Source organism: Notechis scutatus, chromosome 1 (assembly GCF_049901735.1).
Source record: "Notechis scutatus isolate UNSWTSFEM ecotype Mainland chromosome 1, rNotScu1.2, whole genome shotgun sequence".
In the NCBI taxonomy this organism is placed as follows: Eukaryota; Metazoa; Chordata; class Lepidosauria; order Squamata; family Elapidae; genus Notechis; species Notechis scutatus.
In genome coordinates, this window is record NC_142009.1 from 27,047,781 (window position 1) to 27,070,265 (window position 22,485).

At 39.1% G+C, this 22,485-nt stretch overlaps 2 protein-coding genes across 2 annotated transcripts in view; one reads left to right on the plus strand and one right to left on the minus strand.

Moving 5' to 3' along the window:
• GAREM2 (GRB2 associated regulator of MAPK1 subtype 2) overlaps positions 1 to 8,033 on the plus strand; it is a 30,905-nt gene extending 22,872 nt beyond the window's left edge. Inside the window, exons 5-6 of the mRNA XM_026671551.2 lie at positions 4,047 to 4,210; positions 5,506 to 8,033. Of these exons, the coding sequence (XP_026527336.2) occupies positions 4,047 to 4,210; positions 5,506 to 6,400 (1,059 nt within the window). The 3' untranslated portion in view covers positions 6,401 to 8,033. The remainder of the gene's footprint in view (positions 1 to 4,046; positions 4,211 to 5,505) is intronic.
• A 1,508-nt stretch (positions 8,034 to 9,541) lies between these two features.
• The window catches only part of HADHA (hydroxyacyl-CoA dehydrogenase trifunctional multienzyme complex subunit alpha), a 29,694-nt gene continuing 16,750 nt past the window's right edge, over positions 9,542 to 22,485 (minus strand). The window contains exons 11-20 of the mRNA XM_026671552.2: positions 21,366 to 21,475; positions 20,522 to 20,656; positions 19,273 to 19,444; positions 18,688 to 18,774; positions 17,490 to 17,630; positions 15,860 to 15,928; positions 13,634 to 13,829; positions 11,616 to 11,730; positions 10,628 to 10,773; positions 9,542 to 9,975 (exon numbers count right to left, since the gene is read on the minus strand). Of these exons, the coding sequence (XP_026527337.2) occupies positions 9,821 to 9,975; positions 10,628 to 10,773; positions 11,616 to 11,730; positions 13,634 to 13,829; positions 15,860 to 15,928; positions 17,490 to 17,630; positions 18,688 to 18,774; positions 19,273 to 19,444; positions 20,522 to 20,656; positions 21,366 to 21,475 (1,326 nt within the window). The 3' untranslated portion in view covers positions 9,542 to 9,820. The remainder of the gene's footprint in view (positions 9,976 to 10,627; positions 10,774 to 11,615; positions 11,731 to 13,633; positions 13,830 to 15,859; positions 15,929 to 17,489; positions 17,631 to 18,687; positions 18,775 to 19,272; positions 19,445 to 20,521; positions 20,657 to 21,365; positions 21,476 to 22,485) is intronic.

The following is a 22,485-nucleotide window of genomic DNA, read 5'->3' on the forward strand; positions in this document are numbered from 1 at the left end:
ACTCAGGAGAATTATATAGAGGCAGTGGCACAATGGGACTTTTGCTGCCCATATTTCTTTGAAAGGCATTTGGGTTACTGTTGATGATTCTGTAATAAAGGAATAACAAATTGGATCTGCTCTAAAATATTCTAATATAGAATGCATTTTTGGGGACTCTTCTCTTCATATTTATCAACTCCCTGTCTTCTCTAGTAAGTAATTAGCATTCCATAGCTACTGAAGCTGCTTAGGCATCAGTATTGCTTTGCTTTTAATTTATTTTTCCTTGGTTCCTTGGAATCTTTAATTCTTGTGGTTTTCCCCATGACTGCTATATCTTACTGTTGTATGCAGAGGGTGATATTTTGGATACATAAATGTAGATGAATGAGTTATAAAATGTGTAACGTTTATTTTATATGCATGTTTATCGCACATGCATGCACACACACAGACACATATAGATTATATAGAGAGTGGGGGAGGGAGAGAGAGGTTGGTTGGTTGGTTGGTTGGTTGGTACTAAAAATGAAACAGTCCAGTCAGTTGCTTTTTCCTTCAGTAATAATTCATTCTTCCCAAAGTACAGTTTCTTTTCAGATCATTAGACATTTGTTATGAAACTTCCTTGTTCATTGGCAGCTCAGTGTTTGTTTTTTTTTAATAATGTGCAACTTTGGCTTACAAATGCCCATTTGGTTCATTAAATGCTCCATTTAATATAAGGAAATTTTGTTCATATGTTTATTGAGTTCACTAAAATTTGAATTATTGTGCTCTATTTTTGTGTGGAAGTGTGTTTGGAAAAGATATTGAACTATAACTTATTTTCCATATTCTGTTCTCTTATGACAGGAGGATATGGGGATCTTTGAGTGTGTGAAAGAGAGAGGGAGAGAGAAAATGTGATGTTCTGATCAATCTGAGGGGTTGCTAGTTTTTAAGGACATTTCTGATTCTAGAAAATACAGAACGTTCTGACCTTGTTTTTTTCTTTCATTACAGACTTGTTAACATCAGTATGAGGGAGAATGGGGTTTGCTGGCTGTTTGTATATAGTAGCTTGCCCTGCAATGTAGCTTCTTCCTCAATGATTGCTTGATTAGGGTATTGTTTCTTCCCTGTCTCAATTTATTTGCTGATGGTGGTCCAGCTTTCTGAGACAGGTGCATCCACTGTCCCTTGAGCTACTAGATTATTTACTGTCTTTGTCATTGGATGAGATGCACCTGCCAATATCAAATTGATGTCCATAGTGACAGGACTTGGAGACCACAAAAACAAAAAAAGGCAGATACCACTACAGAGAGCTGAAATATACATGTGGACAGTATTATAAGCAAATAGAAAAGAATTTGGCAAAGTCTTGAGTAACTGTAAATAATAAATTGCTCTTAATAATAAAACTTTTGTATTAGTAATTCTTTGCTTTTTCTTTTTTTTCTTTTGGTGGTCCAAGTTCATATTTTAATACTCAATACCATAGTGTTCTTTCTTTAATCTCTTGCTTTTCTTATCTTTAGCATGGGAGTCTACCACAACAGATTCAAGATTCTTAGTCATGGGATATACAATACAGCATAGAATCCTAGATTGATGGCCAATAGAATCAACTTCCCTTTCTTATCTTGCCTTTCTTATCTTTAGCATGGGAGTCTACCACAATAGACTCGAGATTCTTAGTACCCATAAATGTTCAACCTCACGGCTTGTATTTGTTGGACTATAGATGAGTCCCATGCATAACTGGCTCTTCACTAACTTTAGTTTTGGAACAGACTCTCAGAGCGTGACATTCTCTCTGGTGGAAATTTTCTGTCATTTCTGTTTTAAACCATCACCATTTTTTTAAAAAAAATTATTGTGCATTTTCCTTCATTTTAGCAATTTAAATTTTGCAACAACAATATGCTGGTTGTATCAACACTTTTTAAAAATATACATGATGTTACACATCCTAGTTATGATCATTTTTCTTTTTTCATTCATAGAAAAAAGAATAAAAACTTGAAATTATACAACATACTTATATCTATTGTATCCATGGTTATAACATACTTCTCTATACATTTATCACTCTATATATTTTGATTTGCAATTATGTACAATCTAGTAACAATATTGTTTGCAATACGTATCCTTCTATATAGCTTTATACCTGTATTTGTTTCTACCTTGTTGATCCTCTTTTGTCGTCTGTTTTCTAACCTTTGCATCTATTGTCTAGCCAATTGTACCATAGGTCCCATATTAGGTAATACTCTGTTTCTCCTTCGTCTTTAATTTAAAAACCTCCACCATTGATGCCTCTGAAGAAGATGGGATTCACGATATAAATTGTTAAAAGCTGGTGGATTTTAACTGAGAAATGTTACTATATGAACTGTCAGGTTTTTTTTTCTTCAGTTTTCAAGGCTCAGAGAGCTTTTGCTTACCTGTGGTACCGATCTCATTTAGCATTATCACTATACCCCATTGCATAAATAAATAGGGTGGAGTCTAATCCTTTTTTAAATCTTGCAATTTTGGGAGTTGTTTGCTTCAGCAGCCATATACACATTGCCGAACTTTTTGCTGCAAAGTAAGATATTATCTATTTTCTTTGGTTGATTTGTTTCTTCACAATTGGGACAAACTGCTACAGTACTGCTGAATATGGTGATTGTTGAAGTTGTTCACAAGATGCCTTTCACCATAACAAAATAATTCCTGGTAAGTCAGTGATGTGAAGCCAGGCTTGGTTTCCAGCTCTGTTAATTTTTATCTAAAGAATCTTCTCTTTAACTCCTGTAGATGTGAAACTTGTTGTTTAATAAGATGCACTTTTTGGTCCTGTGACTGTTAGTATGGCATTTCTAGTCCAAGAATTTTTGAAGGAGATAATGGAGGTGCATCCATTTGACTTTCCTGTGCCAATTAGTGGTAATATATTTCTGTAAAATTGCGCGCTATTTCGGAAAGCCCTTTATATATCTCATAATTTTATATTGAAGATATGGTTTTATAGCTTGACCTCCTATTTCTGTATTTCAGTAATGTATTTCTGATTTCCCTTTTAATGAATCTTTTGTGTTTCCATTTCCCTTCCCATATTTGAAATATCCACACCATTCCCTGGATGTACAAAGCCTTACAAAAAAGTAATTTAGATCACTGAACCCAATCTTTTGCTCAGTGGAGATATATAAATTAAAATATCCTCAACTATATAGCCTCTGCTTCGACACAACCAGTGAAAGGGAGCTTGCCATCTCTCTCAGTAATCAATTATTCCATTTTAAAGGCACTTGAGGAATTGATTGTCATCATAGTTTCTTATCTAGTTCCTTCTCAGCATTTTGCATGTTGGATTAATGAAATTGTTACCTTGTGTTTACACTTTGCCAAACCCTCTCCACCAGCATCTATTTGCAGGCTTTCTACATGGACACTTTCTACATTAACAGCCTTTTTTTTTAAAAAAAAATGTTCTACTGGTAGCTCTCTGTAGGACACACACACACATATAGATCTGGTAGCATTTACAGATTGGATTTTAAAGCCAGTCCAAACATGAGTTTGACAGGTAATGCTATCCTCCACATTGACCTAGTATATGGAATGAAAGGACCACAATGCACCTCCCAAAAACTGTTTTCTCATTTTTTTCAGGTTCCTCCACCCCCAATTATTTATTTATTTATTAAATTTATATACTGGCCATCTCATTATGAAACAACTCTGGTCAGCTAAGTATGTAACTTCATATACCTTGGTTAAACGATGTCCTGTAATTTTCATTCCATTCTACTTTGTTAAGATGAGAAATATATCCTAGAAAAAAAACACAACTAGGGGTAATTGGCAGGAAGTTGAATCACCTCTATTTTTTCAAGTAATCTTGGAAGAAACAGGCTTGGAAACATCTGGTTTCTAAAGTGTTGTATAGCTCTGCTTGAAATCTTAGAAAATGCCTTTTTCAATCTGTATGGACATGTGTGATCAATCTACTTCACAAAATATATTGAATTGTATTTGTTCCATCACCCCAGCAAATAACTATTTTATCCCCAATCTTTTCATAGGTGAGAGAGGAATGTCGTCTCCTTGTTGCTCCCCCTGTGCCACCACGTGGTGGCCACACATCGGCCACCTCCAGCCCTCCAATGCCCGTGCGCTTCCCCAAGCTCCAAGCGGCAGTATCACCCAGTGCCAACCTCTCATACTACTCATCTGGACTTCATGACATGTGAGTGATGGAACTGGGATTGCTTCTGTAGAGGGAGCTGTAAGATATAGCCTTCCTTGTAGGAACTTGGGGGTTGGGGGAATGAGAATGGGGAGAATACAGTGCTGAATATGCTTAAAGGCATTCGCTTTATCATCTTTCTTTGTATACTGTAAAATGCAATATTATTATGAATGAAGTCTTAAAGTATAGGCCTCTGGGCTGGTATCCAGAGGCCTTGAATGATCTTATCACTGCATTGGCTGCAGTGAGTGAACTGTGTACTTACTATTGCTAGATTCAGGGTATGTGCAGGCATATACAACAGCAAGAAGGGCAATAAATACCATATGAGTAGAACTTTTCTTGTCGGTTGACCGTTAACAAGGCACTCTCAGGTGTCAGAAAGGAAGCATAGAATCTTCCTACCTTGATGCTAGAAAATTTAGCCCTGTTAAAGTTTTATGCAAAAAAGAGAAAGAACATATTTCCATATTTACTGGGAAATAATAAATATTTAATACCGAGAGCTAATTGTACAGTATAAATTACACTTTTCCTTCAGGTTTGGCTGCTTGCTGGTTCAGTTTTTTCCTAAGCAAATGTCCTAAAATGTACAATATTATGGAAAGTTTAATTATACATAACAGTACCAGGCATATAAAACAAAGTATCTTTCCATTGAAGAAAAGCATGGCTTTCATAAAAAGAGCTATGCCTCCCCATCGTTTTGGACTATGTGTTTGGATTCTCCAAAAATGTTTGTAAAAACATTGACCTTTTATTCCTGTAGCTGTGGCAGTTTGAACTTTCTGTGTGTCTCAGGAAAAAAAATAATTGAAAAGGGCAGTACGGTTGGTTTTCTATTTGGCCCCTGGCATTTATATTTTACTTAACAATATACTTGATTAGGAAGGAACTTCCAGAGTTAGAAGTTGGGGAGGTTGAATGAAAATGACAGCAATGTCTTTTTAACAACAAGCAATATTGGATGAATTATGGTAATTTTTCATTTTCAAGAGATTTGTATGTGCTTAAATCTATTTCTGGAAACTGCATGCTCAGTGTGCATGAAACGTCTCTTTGTTGTCAGGCAAGGATGTCTTTGGAGGAGTGAGCATAAGGTTTTTCAAATTAAGGAAATTGGAAAAATGCATTGGCAAAACTCTGGAGGTGGGGTGCACAACTTTAGATGTTGCTGGATTTGTCTACTCTGGTTTTAAGACACTAATCTGCTCCAGACTTATGATCAGAGAACGCCAAATCCCATTTCACTTGAGCTAGCTCTGATGCTGTTTGTTTTCTTTGCCTTCCAGTTCAAGGCCACGAAGCGGTAGCTGCTCCCCATCTCCGGACTCCTACTCCTTGTACTGCTATCCCTGCACATGGAGTGACTGCAAAGTTGGAGAGTCCACTAGTCGGCAGTTGGGCAGCCCTCAAACACAGTTGCCATCTCAGCCCCCACCTGCTCAGATGTCTTCCTGGTCTGACCCTTGGCCATATAATGATCCAGGCTCAAGTGTGGCCACTGGGAGATCCACTCCTCTGCTGGGGAGCACTGATGCCAACGCCATCAAGAGCTACCATAGCTGCCCTCGCCTGAAGCCTCCCCCGCCACAGAAACGCTTTGCTCCCTTTGGTGCTCTTAACCCCTTTTCCAATCCAGCATATTCTTCCAGCCCAGCTTCCTCTGGCTCCTCAGATTGGTTGGAATCTCTTGATTGGCAGAAGACAACCGCCTCTTCCATAGACACCTTTGACCTCTTTGAAGGCTCTTCCTCCCCAGAGGGGCACTGTAGTCCTGCACCACCACCTCGCTCATCAAAACCCTTTGACACGGCTGAAAATATTGTCATTCGGACGTCAGTAGCCCCTTTGTCATCCACCATTGTTCATGGCTCTGAAGGTGGCATCACCCACCTTTATCTGGCTCAGGGGGTCATTGAGGCACCTCCTGCCCGTCTGAATGGGGATGGTTCACCCTGGCAGCCTCCTGGTGACTTATCAGCGCTGTCACTTGAGGAGGTATCTAGATCCTTGCGCTTCATCGGCCTCTCTGAGGATGTGGTCAGCTTCTTTGCCCGGGAACGCATCGATGGTAGCATCTTTGTACAACTCACCGAGGAGATCCTATCTGAGGATTTTCATCTTACCAAACTTCAAGTCAAAAAAATAATGCAGTTCATCAAGGGCTGGAGGCCCAAGATCTAGATTGGTGAGGGAAAGTTTCTCTGTGGATTGCAGGAGTTAGATTTAAGCTGTCCTCTAAGTATAAAACTAGGAGAGAGGCCAAAGCAGATACCGCTATCTCAAAAATGATAGCAGGACACGAACCCCAAGAGCAACGCAGGATTTTGATTATGTCAGTTTTAACCACAAACCAACACAAGGAATTGGCAGGAAGTTGCAAATTTCCTTTTATGGAAATGGGCAAAGTAGAAATCAGAGCAAAACAGAAGCCTCAACAGTTGCACATGAATGATACTTTACGATGGGTTCCTATCGATAGTCTTTGTGCCAAGATTAGCAAGGAGATTTATTGCCTTACGTAATTTCTTGCATCGATAGTGTGGAAGAGGAGGAAAGCAGCATCGCCAATGTGTGGGAAGAGGGTTACATGTTCCCTTTCTGGCCAAGTCTCAGAATCACCAGAGCCAAGCTGCCTACTTTTCTCGTGGTAACATTCCTATTCATCTTCTGATTGTTTCTTGTCACATTAGCTTGGAGGGTTTTTTCTTTTAGTAAGGGACAGGTAATGAATATGTACCCTTATGATTGTTTGGGGGCAATCAATTTGAGGGAGACTCTTGATATAGAAAAAAAGTAACATCAGTGACTTATGATACACTTAAAACAAATAGAGCAAGTGTATCTGCATTTCCCCCAAAATGGCCTCACAAGATTTTATACTTAAACCTTTGGAATGAAATGTAGGCAACTTTATAGCTGAAAGAGGTTTGGATAGAACTCACCTCGCAGTCTCTGCCTCAGAAACCCTGATCCTTAATCTGAGGTCTAGATTAAAATGTCAGTGTGTCGATTGATATTTTACAGCGTTGCTTAGAGCCCTACTTCCACATGCAGGCTAATTTCAATGTTGCCCTATGGAGAAAGTATCCTGCATTTAGAAAATGAATGGGCTTAAAAGAAGGGTTTTAGAATAATCTAGAAGTGCTAATTGTGCAAAATCAGTGTGTAATGCTGACTGGTGTCCACCCACCTGCAATTCAAAAGGCTGCAGGGTAGTAAAAGCTCGATGATTTTTACACAGAACACTGACACTGCATAAGCCCACCTCCCTAAACACTTGAACTTTTTAAGCACCTTTGCACTGCTGTAAGGGCTAAAACCGTAACAACTGTACGCTGCTTAAATTTCATGTTTCTGCACTAAAATTGTGGAATATTTGGGCAGCCTAGTTTTGCCTGTGCAGAAAGTTTGTAGCACCCAGTGACAGTTCCATGTAATTTGTTCCTAGTATACCTAACCAGATGTCTGTGTGACTTTTTTGGTGTGTGTATGTGTGTGTGGCAGTTATTTACTGCATCTTAGTATAATGTATAGGCAGGCAGTTGGTGGTTTTTTTAAAAAAAAACTCACCCTGTAAATCTCTAGGCATACTACTAATCTTCCTCCTTTCTCCTGGCAATTTCATTGTTATTGCCTGCCTACTACTGTTGAGATTTCCACATTTCAGCAGCAACTGCCTGTTTCCTAAGACGACCACCAACTTACTTTCACAATTGTTTTTAGCTGAAAATGGGGCTAAATGATTTAAGCCTAAAGGAGTTCAATGTATTCATTTCTACTTTTAATACTGCAATAATTAAACAAACATTTATTTAAAAATGTGTGCCTAAAATATGTTGTTCAGAAAGAAACTGAATATCTGTTATAGCAAAGTTCCCCAATCTTTCCGGCTTTGCGGCCTGACCCCCCGGGGGGGGGAAGGAGGGGATGGTTCTTCACAAGCAGTGGGCAATTTGCGTGAGTGGCAGACAAGTTTACACCCGCCTCCCAACTCATGCAAATGGTGCTCGGCTATTTGTGCAACTAGGGATGCGCATGCACTTGGTCATTTCCACAGCCTGATTCTGAATGGCTCAAGGCCTTGTAGTGAGTTGCGGCCCGGGAGGGGGGGGAGGTTGGGGAGGCTCTGTGTTATAGAATAGCAACTAGATTATCAGCTACTTTCAACAAGGATGGGAAGAGAACAAACCAAAGCAATTATGCTACCTCAGATTAACAGCTTCTTTTGTTCAAGTGTCCTCACGCAATGAGATAACCTCTAGGAAGCTTTCAAGTAAAATAAGACACAGTTGCACTCCTGCTTATGTTCCCCAGCAACTGGCACTGAAAAGATAGGGTCCTCTCCCCCACCTCCACCAGCAACATTCAAAATAAGCCAGAGTCTGCTGGATCCCCATCCCTTGAAGGCTGGTTTGTTTTATTTAAAGCATCTGCCTTCATCCACTACAATATTTTGACAAGCGTTTATTTTCATACATGGAATTACTTCTGGATTGTAATGCCGATTGTCCTAATTTGGATACTTTTGCAGCTCTTAGCAGCACCTCTCCCCCCAATGTTTTTGAAACTTTCTTTAAAAATGCAATATCGTGTGCTTCCTCACCTCCAACCCAGATTGTTTTCGTGTAAGTTAGGAAGTTTCAGGCTCAGTAGAGATCCTTGGGCAACCTCCATTCATTTAACTGAAATGTCTTCAACATGGTTTGCCAATATACTCCAGCTGCCTATTGATACCCTCAAGCTCTCCCCTTAATTATACTGCCTCCAACACTATACTGTCAAGAATAGTTCAACATTACCAAACATTCCTGAAAAAATACAAATAGTACGTTAAACTTTGTGTTTATGCGTAAGAAAAAGAAAATCTGTTAAGGGGAGTCCTAGAGGAATGTGATGAACAGAAAAGTATTATTTTGTGTGCTAATGCGTGCCCTACTGAATACATGGTGTTTGTTCACTCATTTTTACACAGCATGGTTTTGCTTTGATGCATGTATATATTTTGTGCAAGTCTTGTATGTGTGTTTTGCCCTGGATATAGCACAAAAATTGTATGTAAAACTTCATGCACTTTAGTACTAGCAAAATCCTGACTCCATGCTGAAAATCCCTGCTTTCTCAGATTTATTGGAGACCGACTTGTCACCAGTGGTAGGCTCTCCAGAACGCCCTGGAGATCTTCAAACGATCTTTGATCAACTAATCCTATAAGAGCACAGAATCCCTCAGAGGTTTCAGCCTCAACTGAACCTTGTTTTGGCCACTTGACACTTTAATAGCAGTTCTAATCCTGAATGAATGACAAAATTATGTATAGATCAATACACTACAATTTATTCTTATGAATTTTCTGCAAGCTACATCTGTTTTCCAATGAGTAGTTCCTTGCAATGGGCCTGAAAAGTACCATACTTTGAGCAGAAACCTCCCCATTCTTTCTCGTGATAATGGGGAAATCAACATTCAGCTTGATGAGGGGTGGGCCAGGAAGTAGTAGTGCCTAAATAACTAAGGCACTTAAAAGAGTTAAAACCCACAGCCCTCCGATACGAAGATGTCTTGTAGGTCCTCCCCTTTTCTTTTGGGTTAGCAGACGCCAATTCAGGCAGTTCTCTTGTGAAATTTCTTGCTGGAGTCCTTGGCATGGTCAAGCAGCAACTGGCATGGTGTGAACTGACTCCCATAGACATCTTCATACTTCTTCATGCAGTCCACGAGCTGCTGGGCCCCAAAGTAGTCTGCATATTGGAAGGGTCCTGCCACGACATACACAGAAGTGAGGGAGGAAGAATGTGGTCTTTATGCCAAAATATTTCAGAATGCTGGCCTCGACTGCCATTATACCTTGGTTACAAGCATTAATGTATCTGTAGGTATCTGATAAAATAATTTGGAAGGGGAATAATGAGTGGATACACTCACTATGTAACAGTGTGGGCAATTGAGTTCCACTGGATCTCTGGAGCCACAGAGTTTACACAACGACACGAATGGCATGAAATGGTGGAAATGCAGTTCAACGCATTCAGAGGACACCAGAACGCCTGTACTTATCCCTGGAGAGAAAGCCCTGGAACCACAGTTCAACTATTGGCAGTTCCTACAGTAGAACACTGTGGGGCTATTAAAACTGCATTGTTCCTGCTAAGAAAGACTTCCATAGTTTGAATATTTAATGCCTATTTGCAAGAGCTCAAGAAGTTATCTCCTTACGGAAGGAGAGTTATACTGTGGAACGAGGCAATCCTACTACCAATTCTACGTTACCAATTGAAAAAAAAATGCAGCCCAAATTACTACCACTTCCAAAGGTGCTTATAAGATTTTTCCCATTATTGTTTCCAATCCTTTGGCTATAGAAAAGACGTTGATTAACTCCTTAATTCCTTGCTGAATGACAACACTCACCTCCCAGGCACGGTGGGAAGCCTAGTCCAAATACAGCTCCAATGTCCCCCTCCACGGGATTGCTGAGGATGCCCTCTTGTAAGGTCAGAATGGCTTCATTCACAAACCTAGTTACCAAACGCATTTGGATATCTTTTGCTGTAGACCTGGGAAGGGAAGCGGGAACTCATTAGCCACCCTTACAGCTAGATTAGAAACACAGCACCTGAAACAGAGAGGCACATGCCAGTGATAGGGAAGGGTGGGGACTATTATCCAGTGGCAGGGCTGACAATTCTCAGCAATCTTCAGTTAACTGGATTTCAGAAAACAGGCGATGGCAAAAACCTATTTTTAAATATATTTTGGAGAAGAAGGCAGGTTGGAAGCAAACTAGGATCCAACTGAAAACCTAAAGTTCAAATACTTAGGAGAAAACCAACACAGACGTGAATTTATATATGAAAGGAATATTAATCTAGTTTTGGAGCTGGTAATTTTTTGTTTGAACTTATGCTCAAATGCTGCTGCTTTTGATGCAGACACCAGACAATTCCACTTCTCCCGCATCTGGTACTATTCTGTTGGGAACCATACAAACTAACGGACTAGGCTTTCAATGCTTTTCCATGCGGATGTTCCCAGGTCAATTCTGGGATGTTCTGCATGCAAAATGTGTAAAGATTTCTGACAGCAAATTTTAGGAAAAGCTCCATCTATCTGAAATATTGCCAGTCAGAGTAAAATAAATTGTGCTAAATCAGGGCTGTCAAACCTGCGGCCCGTGAGCCGCATGCATCGCACAATGGCCACGCCCACACCCAGTTTAGCGAACAGGAAAAGTCATGTGACATGATGATGCAATTTAACACACAAATGGGCAGTGTTCTGATTCCATACAGCAGCTGTTACATATTTACATGCGTGCAGGCAATAAATAAAGCCAATGATCAGTCCTTATTCTGGAAAATGCTGTATCTATTTAGGAAACCTCTCTTTTCCCACTTACACCTCTGGGTTGGCAGCTATTTTGAATTTCGCTAGAATTTCATTCATTCCATTGTTGAGATCCCGATTCTTTACACCTTGCTTGTAAAGATAAAAGCCTTTTCCTGCTTTGCGGCCTGTCAAATGAAAGATAAGAAGGAAGTGAGGATGTGCTTAATATCAAAAATGACAAACATTGACCAGAAAAGATAAATACAGGAAAGCTCAAAAGGATGCTCTAACCTTGTGGAAAGAAGAATGTGATAGGGAGTGGGGAAAATATTCTTCTATTCTAAAATGCAGTGACCATTTCCCCCCGAAAAAATCTAGAGGTAGGCATCACTTACTGACTGCCTTGTTTAGCAATTGTTCAAATTTACGATAATTAGGAAAAACTGTTGTGACCAACAGTAGCAGCAATAGTAATTCTACCACATCGTGTCTATGGAACTTGAAGTCCATGAAAACTCCCAGCTCTGACAGGTTGAATGCACTGGTCTCTATAGTTGTAAGTGCCCTAACAATAACAAAAGCAGAATAAATGGCATGACCAAGTTATTGGAAACTTGTTTAACTTGGCCATATCCCAAATTACTTTTAGAATAATATTTTTCCATCTTGGCAATTTTAAGATGGATGGACTTCAACTCCCAGATTTCTCCAGTCAGCAAGGACTTGCTGGTTGGAGAATTCTGGGAGTTGAAATTCTACCCATCTTAAAGTTGCCAAGGTGGAGAAACGTTACTTTTAGAATAAATAAATGAAGAGATTGGGACCAGCTCTAATGCTTGTCATCCGTAATCACCAGGTTCCCTGTAGTGATGCAGACCAATGCAGCAGATTCCTCAGTTACTCTGAGGAAATAGGGCTTAAAATGAGGGGAAGACTGGATCTGACAGATAAACCATCTTTCCAGGGGCTCATACGGGGGTGGGATCCAACCAGTGTTACTACTGGTTTGGTGAGATTTGCATTTTGCATGCACGTGTACAACGTTTGCAAAAGAGACATCAGTTGTGCCGCCAAGACAGCTGACAAGCGCTGCGCGCAGTTGTGCAGCATTTGAAAATCCTCTTCTTTCCTGCTTTTTCAACCTCAGCTGTGCCACGCAAAGCAGCTGAGGTTGAAAAAGCAGAAAATAAAGGACAGCAAAGAGCCCGGGCGGGCAGGCGGGCCAAACAGACGGGCAAAAGGTCGTAGCAGCGAACCACTTCGGTGTCTGCTGCTTGTCAGAGCTACCGGTTCTATAGAACCGGGCTGAACTGGTAGCACCCCACCCCTGGGCTCATCTCTTTGTTTTCAAACTGATTTCAGAAAGCTGAGATCCAGCAATTTCTTCATGCAGACGGAAGTAATAGGGGAAAAGTGACCATGTCCTGTCATATCATTCTTTGCAGATAGTCCTCAACTTACAACCACAATTGAGCCCAAAATCTCTGTTGCTAAATGAGATGGCTAAGTGAGTTTTGGCTCACTTTACGACCTAATCTTGCCACAGTTGTTAAATGAATTAATTCATTAAGTTAGTAACATGGTTGTTAAGTGAATCTGGCTTCCCCATTGACTTTGCTTGTTAAAATGTCATAAAAGGTGATCACATGACTATAAATTATACTGCAACCATCATAAATATGAGTCAGGTACCAAGCATCTGAATTTTGATCACGTGACTATGCAGGGGGGGGGGGGCCTGCAGCAATGATTGTGGGAAAAATGGTGGTAAGTCATATTTTTCAGTGCCACTGTAACTTCAAACAAACAAACAAATTGTAAATTGAGGACTATCTGTACCATGGCTGACTGACAATGCAGATTTTAATTATTTTCCATGAAAAAATACAATGTACAGGAGCAAAATGACTGGTAGCTGGATTTGAGAAGTGGCTTAAATGGAACAAGCCATCCTACGAACAACCATCCACAGATATGCCCCTTCACTGGCACAAGGTAGTTGGAAACCAAGCAAAGAACAAATGAAGAACAACTGGTGCTGATATATGAGATTGAACTGTGGGGAACTCCCCAGCATGCAACTCTTACCTAAAAAGCCCTTGTCTACCATGGCTTTCATTAGCTGCACATCCCCTCCTTTGAATCGTTCACCAAAAGCTTTGCCAAGATCTTCAGCTACATGAGTGGCAACATCGACGCCAACTTCATCGATCAAAGTAGCAGCTCCAACAGGGAAGCCAAAGCTAGTGGAAAGGGAATCCACTTTCTTAGGATCCGCACCTTCCTGCAGAAGACACATTGAAGAAGAAAATGCTTTTGGTGAAAGAAACAGGGTGTAGGTAGATCAAATTCTGGTGATAGATTGTCGATAATTTGCAATAGTCGGCAATTTCTGACTTGATTAATTAATAATATCAGCAAGACTGTTTGCCTCCTCCCTTTCAAATTATAGAGAGTAAATATAGTGTCCTTAATCATCGTAACTCTTAACGTTATTTATCACTGGATGAATCAGGTGTATAATTTTTGAGAAAACTATAAATGGTTAGTGTTGCCCTATTTTGTCCCAGTTTCACTTGGTGGGGATAATGCTATGATTTAAAACAGCAGTCGCCAACCGGTGGGCCATGAGAAAATTTTGGTGGGCCTCAGAGAAATCTCATCCCCACAGCACCCCCCCCAAGCAATTAATCCAGGCTGTGCAGAAACACAAGGCTACGCCGCCTACATGGTCCACAGGAACCCTCCCCAGCCACTCACTCCTTACCCAGTAAACTTGCCTAAATTTCTATTTTTCCTTTTTCCAACCATCATCTTCTGCTGTGCTGGGAGATTTAGATTAGCTAGGAAGCAGGAAATGGTTGGATTTTTTGCTTTCTAGCTAGTCTTTAGATCTTCAGCTCTGCTTTTAAGTACAGCCAAACCTCCCTTAGGACTGAAGGTTTGCTTGCAAGCAAATTCAGTGCAGACTCACGGCAAGCAAATTTGAGAGACTGAGCTAGCTGATGGCAGATAGATAGATCACTGAATGATTCTGTGAGCAACTCAATCTGCTTGCTTTGCCTGATTTTGGGTAAAAGTTGCTCTTTTTTAAAAAAAATCAATATTTACATACATGGTGTGTTGTGAGTTAATTTTGTGAGTTTGCTTGCCAGCAAATTTTATGAGTTTGCTTGCAAGCAAATTTTATGTGACAGACTGAGCTAGCCAATGGCAGATAGATAGATTTCTGAATGAATCTGTGATTCTGTGAGCAACTCAATCTGCCTGCTTTGCCTGATTTTGGGTAAAAGTTGCTCTTTTTTAATAAAAAATTCAATATTTACATACATGGTGTATTGTGAGTTAATTTTGTGAGTTTGCTTGCAAGCAAATTTTATGTGACAGACTGAGCTAGCCAATGGCAGATAGATAGATTTCTGAATGAATCTGTGATTCTGTGAACAACTCAATCTGCCTGCCTGCTTTGCCTGATTTTGGGTAAAAGTTGCTCTTTTTTTTAATAAAAAAATCAATATTTATATATTTATGTTTACATACAAGCCATGCCCAGCCAGTCACATGACACACTCACAAATTAGGCCACACCCACGGAACCAGTTAGTGGTCCCTGGAATCTAAAATTATGAGTTTGGTGGTCCATGAGGTCCAAAAGGTTGGCAACCCCTGATTTAAAAGCCACAATAGTAAAACCAATGACCCGAGCTTACTCTTCTAATTACGTGCACTTCTGTGTAAAAAGTATTTGGTTCTTTTTTTGACTGCATTTTTTGACTGAATCTTGTCAATTTCCTGTGGTACTCTGAATGAACAAATACTATACACCAAATTATGATGTTGGTGTCATTTATATATAAACAATCATCTTATGATTTGCTAGTCTGAAAAGGTAATCGCCTCTTATACTAACTGGTTATAAGCCTCAAATACTTATTACTGGTTATAAGTCCTACATACGTTGTGCCATTCCTCCATGGTGAACTATTTTAGCTTTATTTAGTTTTTCCTAGCATGAACTACTTGTTTCAAGTCCTGCCACTTTACAGAATTTAGATTTGAATTATGACTTGACCATTTTGAAAAAACTGAATCTGTTCATCCACTCTAATGTAGGCAAAGCAATCCCAAAGTACCATTTACATATTTGATAGCTGATATAAGTTCAATTTCTGATTCAAATAAATGTGATGTTATTTGTTAATTTAAACACTCATTATCTTATCAGTAGGACTTGAAATGGGGTGTCATTTCAGAGCTGTATTTAAATCCATAAAAGACACATCAGAACCCCAGCTGTTTGCAACAGACACTAACCTGGAGGATACGGACAATTTCAGCCAACATGGGAGCAAGGCACCTAGTTGTATAGAATCCTGGACCATCCTGTGGAGAAGAAAACAGAAATAGGAAATAGGTTTGCTAAGGAAGATGATGCAGCAAATAAACCAACTAGTCTTCCCTTAGCAATTCACTTTAATGGATGTTGATTTTTTTTTATCTATAGGGCATTTCTCATCTATGGGGTATTTTCTCATTTAAAGGCTATACATGTGGCAAAGACACTTGCTCAGGCAAACTTTTCAGTGGTATGGGCTGAACAGGACTTTCAGAGTCTGACATCCCAACTAATATGGATTTGATAATTATTAATATAATTTGTTTTTATGCACATAATTTGTATTCTACATCTAAATATAAAAGGGTTAAGCTTTGACTTCAGATTGACATTTGTGAGCTCTTCAAGAGCTCATAAATTGTTAAGCAGACAAATAATTGGTGTATAAAAATGTTATCTTGTACCACCAAGAAAAGCACAAATCCGGGCTTTTTTTGGCCCTCCAAGGCCAAAAGACAGCTCTGTGAGAGGCAGAACTGACAATCACAGTGGAATGATTAGCTGATAAGTAGACAATCTCAATACTTCCTCCACACACAAGGAGAAAACTTAAGATCACCCACAAGTGCTCCAGATAACTGCTACTTACAAAGAGACCACAAGACAGCAAATTCAGAATTCTGGGAAACAAAGGAATAGCTATCTTGCTCAAACCACTGTTGGCGTCTTTAAAAGGATATGATGAACTCGTAAAACATTCCTATGCCTGTTTTCGAGTTGCCATAAGTAAGTGGGTGGGGTGGGGTGGACAAGACCCAGAAGTACATTCCACGCATATCTTACAAAGATTGTAGCTATGCTACCGGATCTTCTGCCTGTGAAAATCCTTCATTGGAAAATTTGATTGATGATGCCCAGCCCGTGAACGTGCTTCATTGGAAAATCCCATCGATGACACACCCAGGAGGAAGGGGGGAAACAGGTTCACAGGTGACCATAAATCACATGTGTCAGAGTTGGCTTCAACTGGGATAATGCCACATGTTGCTCCTAATAAATCTTTTGGATTTTTTTGAAGCTTGGCTTGAGGCTCATGATTTAATTAAATCGCCAGAACCCTGACAGATACCTGGCTTGCATATAGGTAATCCTTGACTTTCAACCATTCAGTTAATGGTCATTCAAGGTTACAACAGCATGGAAAAAATTGTATTTTAAGAGAAAGTGATAATTGTTCATACTTGTTTTGATGAAAAGGGAAGTTCTTTCTTTATATATTTATTTTTTATCATATTATTTTTCATTGCTTTTCTATTTTTTCCTTTTCTGCAGCTCTTATTCTTCTTTCCTTTTTTCAGTTTGTATTAATTTTTTATTGTTGTAATTGTAATTTCTAGAAAAATTAGCTTTTGGGGGGGGCTCTTGTGAAAGCCCTCTGTGCATGTGCGGTATGTTTCCTCTGAAGAAAATGGCTGATACTTTATTGGTCTTGTTGCAGCCTACTCATGCAGCAATTTAGGGTGGAAAAAAGTTTAATCCTGGACATTCTGACTCAAAGCGTTAATTCCACTGGGAGCCTTCTGTATTTTTCATAAAAATCACAATCACCTTAACCACAATGATGACCTTTCCTTGCTTGAGACCAACAGCCACAGCAGAGGCTGCTGTTTCCGGGGATGTCTTGTCAGTAGTGATGATCTCTAGCAGCTGCATCTTGTCAACAGGAGAGAAGTAGTGCATCCCAATCACCTGAGGTATGCAAGAAGGTAAAAATGAAAAGAATTAAGACCCTCAACATACAGTGGGCTCATGATATGCTGCAAAGCGGAAAGAGTCGAATCCTTTACACAGGGATAACCAAGGCTAATTAAAGCTAAGCCTAATGTTGTGTGTAAGGTTTTCGTTCCTTTAAACTGTTCCAACCTGCTGCTATATTTGTTCAAGTGATTCTGAAACACACTACTCACAAATGGAAGCCAAGGACTAATACTTTGTTTAAACCATGGGTATCAAACCTGCAGCGTCACGTTACCATCACGTGACATATCACAACATTTCCCCCCTTTGCGGATCTGGGGTAGACGTGGTCTGCGCGTGACGCATCTGGCCACGGGCTGCCAGTTTGACACCACTGCTGTAAACCCATTTGCTATAGTCTGCTTCACAAAATGTTAGCAGAAATCTAGCGAGCTCAAGCCATTTAGGGAAAATAAGTATCTTTACTTTATGAGAGAGGTCAAAGCTCAGAATCAGAGTAAAATGCTGGTTTTTCCAACAAGACTAAGATACGCTGTGGGGAAACCACAGGTGGAGAGGCCTTACTTAATAACAAGTTTTCAGTATATTTTTCAGTTTTCAGGAGAGCTGTAGTGGGCGCAGTGGTTAGAATGCAGTATTGACTGCTTCCTGCAATTTGGCAGTTTGAATCTCACCAGGCTCAAGGTTGATTCAGCCTTCCATCCTTCTGAGGTCGGTAATATTGACTGTTTCCTAGTATGATTTGATTGTTGATTGTACCCTATGACTATCATTAAGTGTTGTACGTTATGATTCTTGGTTCTTAACTAGTGTATCTTTTCTTTATGTATACTGAGAGTATTTACACCAAGACAAATTCCTTGTGTGTCCAATCACACTTGGCCAACAAAGTATTCTATTCTATTCCAAAATGAGGACCCAGATGGTTGGGGGCAATATGCTGACTCTATAAAACTGCTTAGAGAGGGCTGTAAAGCACTATGAAATGGTATATAAGTCTAAGTGCTATTGCTAAGTGCCATATTCTACAAAAACACATCAAACTCACCTTATCTGGCCTTTTGCTGGCTACAGCTATCTGATTGATGGGAAGCGCAGACGTGTTGCTAGCAAAGATACAATGAGGAGGGATAAGCTGGGAAGACAAAGCAAATGTTACATGTTGGAGAAAGAAAGTGCATTGTTATGGCTACAGCAATCTTATATAAAGAAGAAATGAAACCTGCTCTTATCTGGGATAGAGCATCTCATAAAAGCCCTGATGTAGCCATGTGCTTGGTCCTTTGACAGGACTGGCTTGTACTTGGTAGGAAGCAAGCAACAAGGATTGACATCCTTATAGTAACATTCCTTCCTTTGACTGCTACAGTTCTCATGTTGATTGATGAAATCATCTGGTTGGACTGAATGGAGATACTTTCAGAGGCAGTCATAGGATCAGATTATTGACCAGAGATAGACGTGCCTGGTACATGCTCCAAGCTTAACATGCGCTTCTAATTTCTTCAGCTTTTGCAGAGGAATGAGGTAGCAAATTTTATATGGGAAATTAGGAAGGTGGGAGATGCCCCCAGATATATTCAAATGCATATCACAGACCCATCAGGCCTTTTGGCCTTGAACTCCTACTTACTGCTTCCACCTCCTTCAGCACTTTGTGTTTGATGTTGAGGTCTTCAAAAACAGCTTCAATGACCATGTCAGTTTTCTTAAAGTCCTTATAATCCAGCTGTCCTGTGAGACCACTTAGGAGCATATCCCTCTCAAATGATGTCAAACTCTTCTTTTTCACTTTATCATTCAAGCTAAGAAAATTGTTAGGGTGGGGGTAGTGGGAAGTATTGAAAACAAGTTGCTGGGTAAAATATAATTGTGAAGAAGCTGTTCACATTCATAATTTTTTTTATACCGAAGAAATATACTGACTTAAGCTTTGAAGGAACTTTCAAATGCTAAGTAAAAACTACTATTATTTTAGAAGCTGGTGGCTTTTTAACTTTAGGTTTTGTTATTTTTAAGCACTTCTAAAATATTGCTTTAGTTTTTTTTGTTTTAATTCTGGAATCTATTCCTTTACTGTACATTTCTGGTAGTCAACCTGGAAATACATATACTGATCAACACACAACAAAATAAAAAAGCAAATCTAAACAACACAGACTTTGAGGGCTAATAGTGCACTTATAAATAGCGTTGTTTCCAAACAGTTTGCCAAATGCAAATACTGATCCTGCATACCCTCCTAAAAGGGAGAGGAATAATAAGAGTAATAATAATAAGATACTTGTAAAAATAAATAAACTTTAGTAAAATGGAATCTGGGAGAGATGCTACACTGTTTTTTTTAAAAAAAGCTTGCAAGTGGCCACTGTAGCGTATGACAAGAATTGTTTTCAAAATTTTCTGACAACTGATAGTTTATTACCAGAGTAGATCTCCCCAAGCCTAAACAAATCTAGAAAAAGAGATGATTCTCTAAGTAATTGAGAAAGTATAATAGCTCTTCAGCAATACCAGCAGCTTCTAAAGATTCATTATTATTATTTATTTATTTATTTAGAAAATTTATATGAATGCCCAAATTAGTCAACAGTGATTCTGGAAAACTTACAGAAAGATTATTGGAATAGAGTTAGGCACAAAAATACTGAATTCCAACATAAGAAATGCTGGAAGGAAAAGACATTGTTGGAGTCACACTTTGTACTCTGATAAGCTTTTTCAGCCTGTACATTTATGACATGAAGAGCTTTTGAAAAAGAATTTTGCATATTACTGCTTCAAAAATGACAAATACTGGCAATTCAGGGCTGACGTTATTGCAGGATTTCAATCTCTCCAGACTACAAATACACCAGATGTTAGATCCTAAGTGGACATACCCTTTATAGACCTGCTGCTGTCCCCTGCTCAAGCCTTCCAGAGTGGTGTCCTTCATTATGATATTAAGACCCTTTTCCACAGAAACCTGAGCAATTCCTGCACCCATCAGACCTGCTCCCAGAATAGCAAGTTTCCTGCACAAAGAAGGAATCAAGAAAAAGAAGTTCACAAGAAAAGGGAAATAACAAATTCAGTATAATTTACAGTATAAATAATTCCCATTTACAATTCTTCCTTTTTAATAATGCTGGAAAAGTAAACAAATAATTAAAACAATTCTGAATAATTTACTAGTTAAAAAGCATTAAATGCCACTCTTAGCTCACTGGTCACTTCTGCTTCAAGCTAGGTCAATGTAATTTTTTGAGCCCAGAATCCCACTGAATTTAACAGGTCTGTATTTATATAAACATCTGGGAGAAAACTTTATCTATAAACTGCAACAATGCATTTCAAGTTACATTAAAAAAGAATCAACAGAAATTAAGATCTTTATTAGTTGCCTGAATGCCAACATTTTCAATGCAGTTAGGATATAAACTTCCATTTTCCCTCCTTTGCAGTGGACAAGCTGGCTGTGTAGAAAGCCTTGAGCATGGTCCTGCCAGGATTCTGACTTTGCCTGTGCATGCGACGCCCAATCTGAAGCAAAGCAGGATGACTAACTTTCAAGCAGGAAAAATGGGAGGTTTTGGCTTAGCTAGAATGCAGTCCTTTCAAACTAGATTGAATTGACGTTCCTGCTCTTTGAATGCATGTTATTAATGCAAACAAATCTTTTACATAGAAACAGAATTGTTCTAGCCAGCATACCCGAAGGCTGTTCAAATAGTTGGAACTTACTTGACTGGTTGCTTGGGTTCCCCAAACTTGTTCTTCTTGCACTGCACTTGACCATGATAGAGCCCCAGTAAGGCCTTGCATTCTGGAGTCATCCCAAGTTCCCCAAATTTCTGCAGGAGGTGGGGATGAAAGAAGTGGAGAGAAAATGAAAAAGAAACATTCAGAGGAACTGCCATAGAATCATAATACTATCCTGAAGTAACAACAAAGAGTAAAGAAGCAGTTTAGAAGAGCACATCAGAGGACCAGCTACAAATTAACATCGGTGGGGCCATGATATTGTCACAGAGAGTCTGCGAAGGTTTGAAAACATGTTATGATTTAAATCTTGAATTAGATTTTGGGGTCTGTAGCAATGGTCTGTGGCCACAAAATGTATTTAAAAGGGTCAGTGGTGAAGAAAACTGCTGTAATATTCATGTGCATGGCATTTCCCTCTAAACTTGCTGATTTTTCATCTGGTTTAGCTTAGAAATTACAGTGCTTCTAACTGGTGATGATAGTGTTTAACATACTTTGGTGTCAAATCCTTGTAATGAGCAATAATGCAGCAATAAATCTTTAATCAATAATATACGCATTTTTAGCAAGCTTTCCAGACAAAAACTTAAATCTGGATGTGATCTTAATTTTGCTGCATATGCTGTACTATTAGAGCAGATATACCTATTTTTATTGCTGGGTGCTTTTTTGCTTCGTCTCATAATCCATGGAAGAAAATGCCATTATTATCCAGGGTTTGAACTATTATACCATTATACAGGTTTAAAAGTCACTATTTTAAAAAATTCATCGTATTAGAAATATTAAAAATACAGTTTCTATCTATGGATTATAGCTTATAGTTACAAAAACTGGGTCATCACAATAGCTGATGATGGTTTCAAAGCAACTGAACAAGTGAAACGCAATCAGTATTACACCTCAAAAAACTGAATTTTAGTTTTTTTAAATAAGGCAGCAGATACTTTGCATCAAAGGTTTTTTAAGCATTTCCTTATCTTGGCCTTGTTTACGTTATTGTTAGGATTTTGTCAGTGATCTACTGAAAACAGATTTTCCTTATAAAATAAGAGTAGATCACACATTCTATCTCATTCTGGCTTGTAGGGCCAAAGAC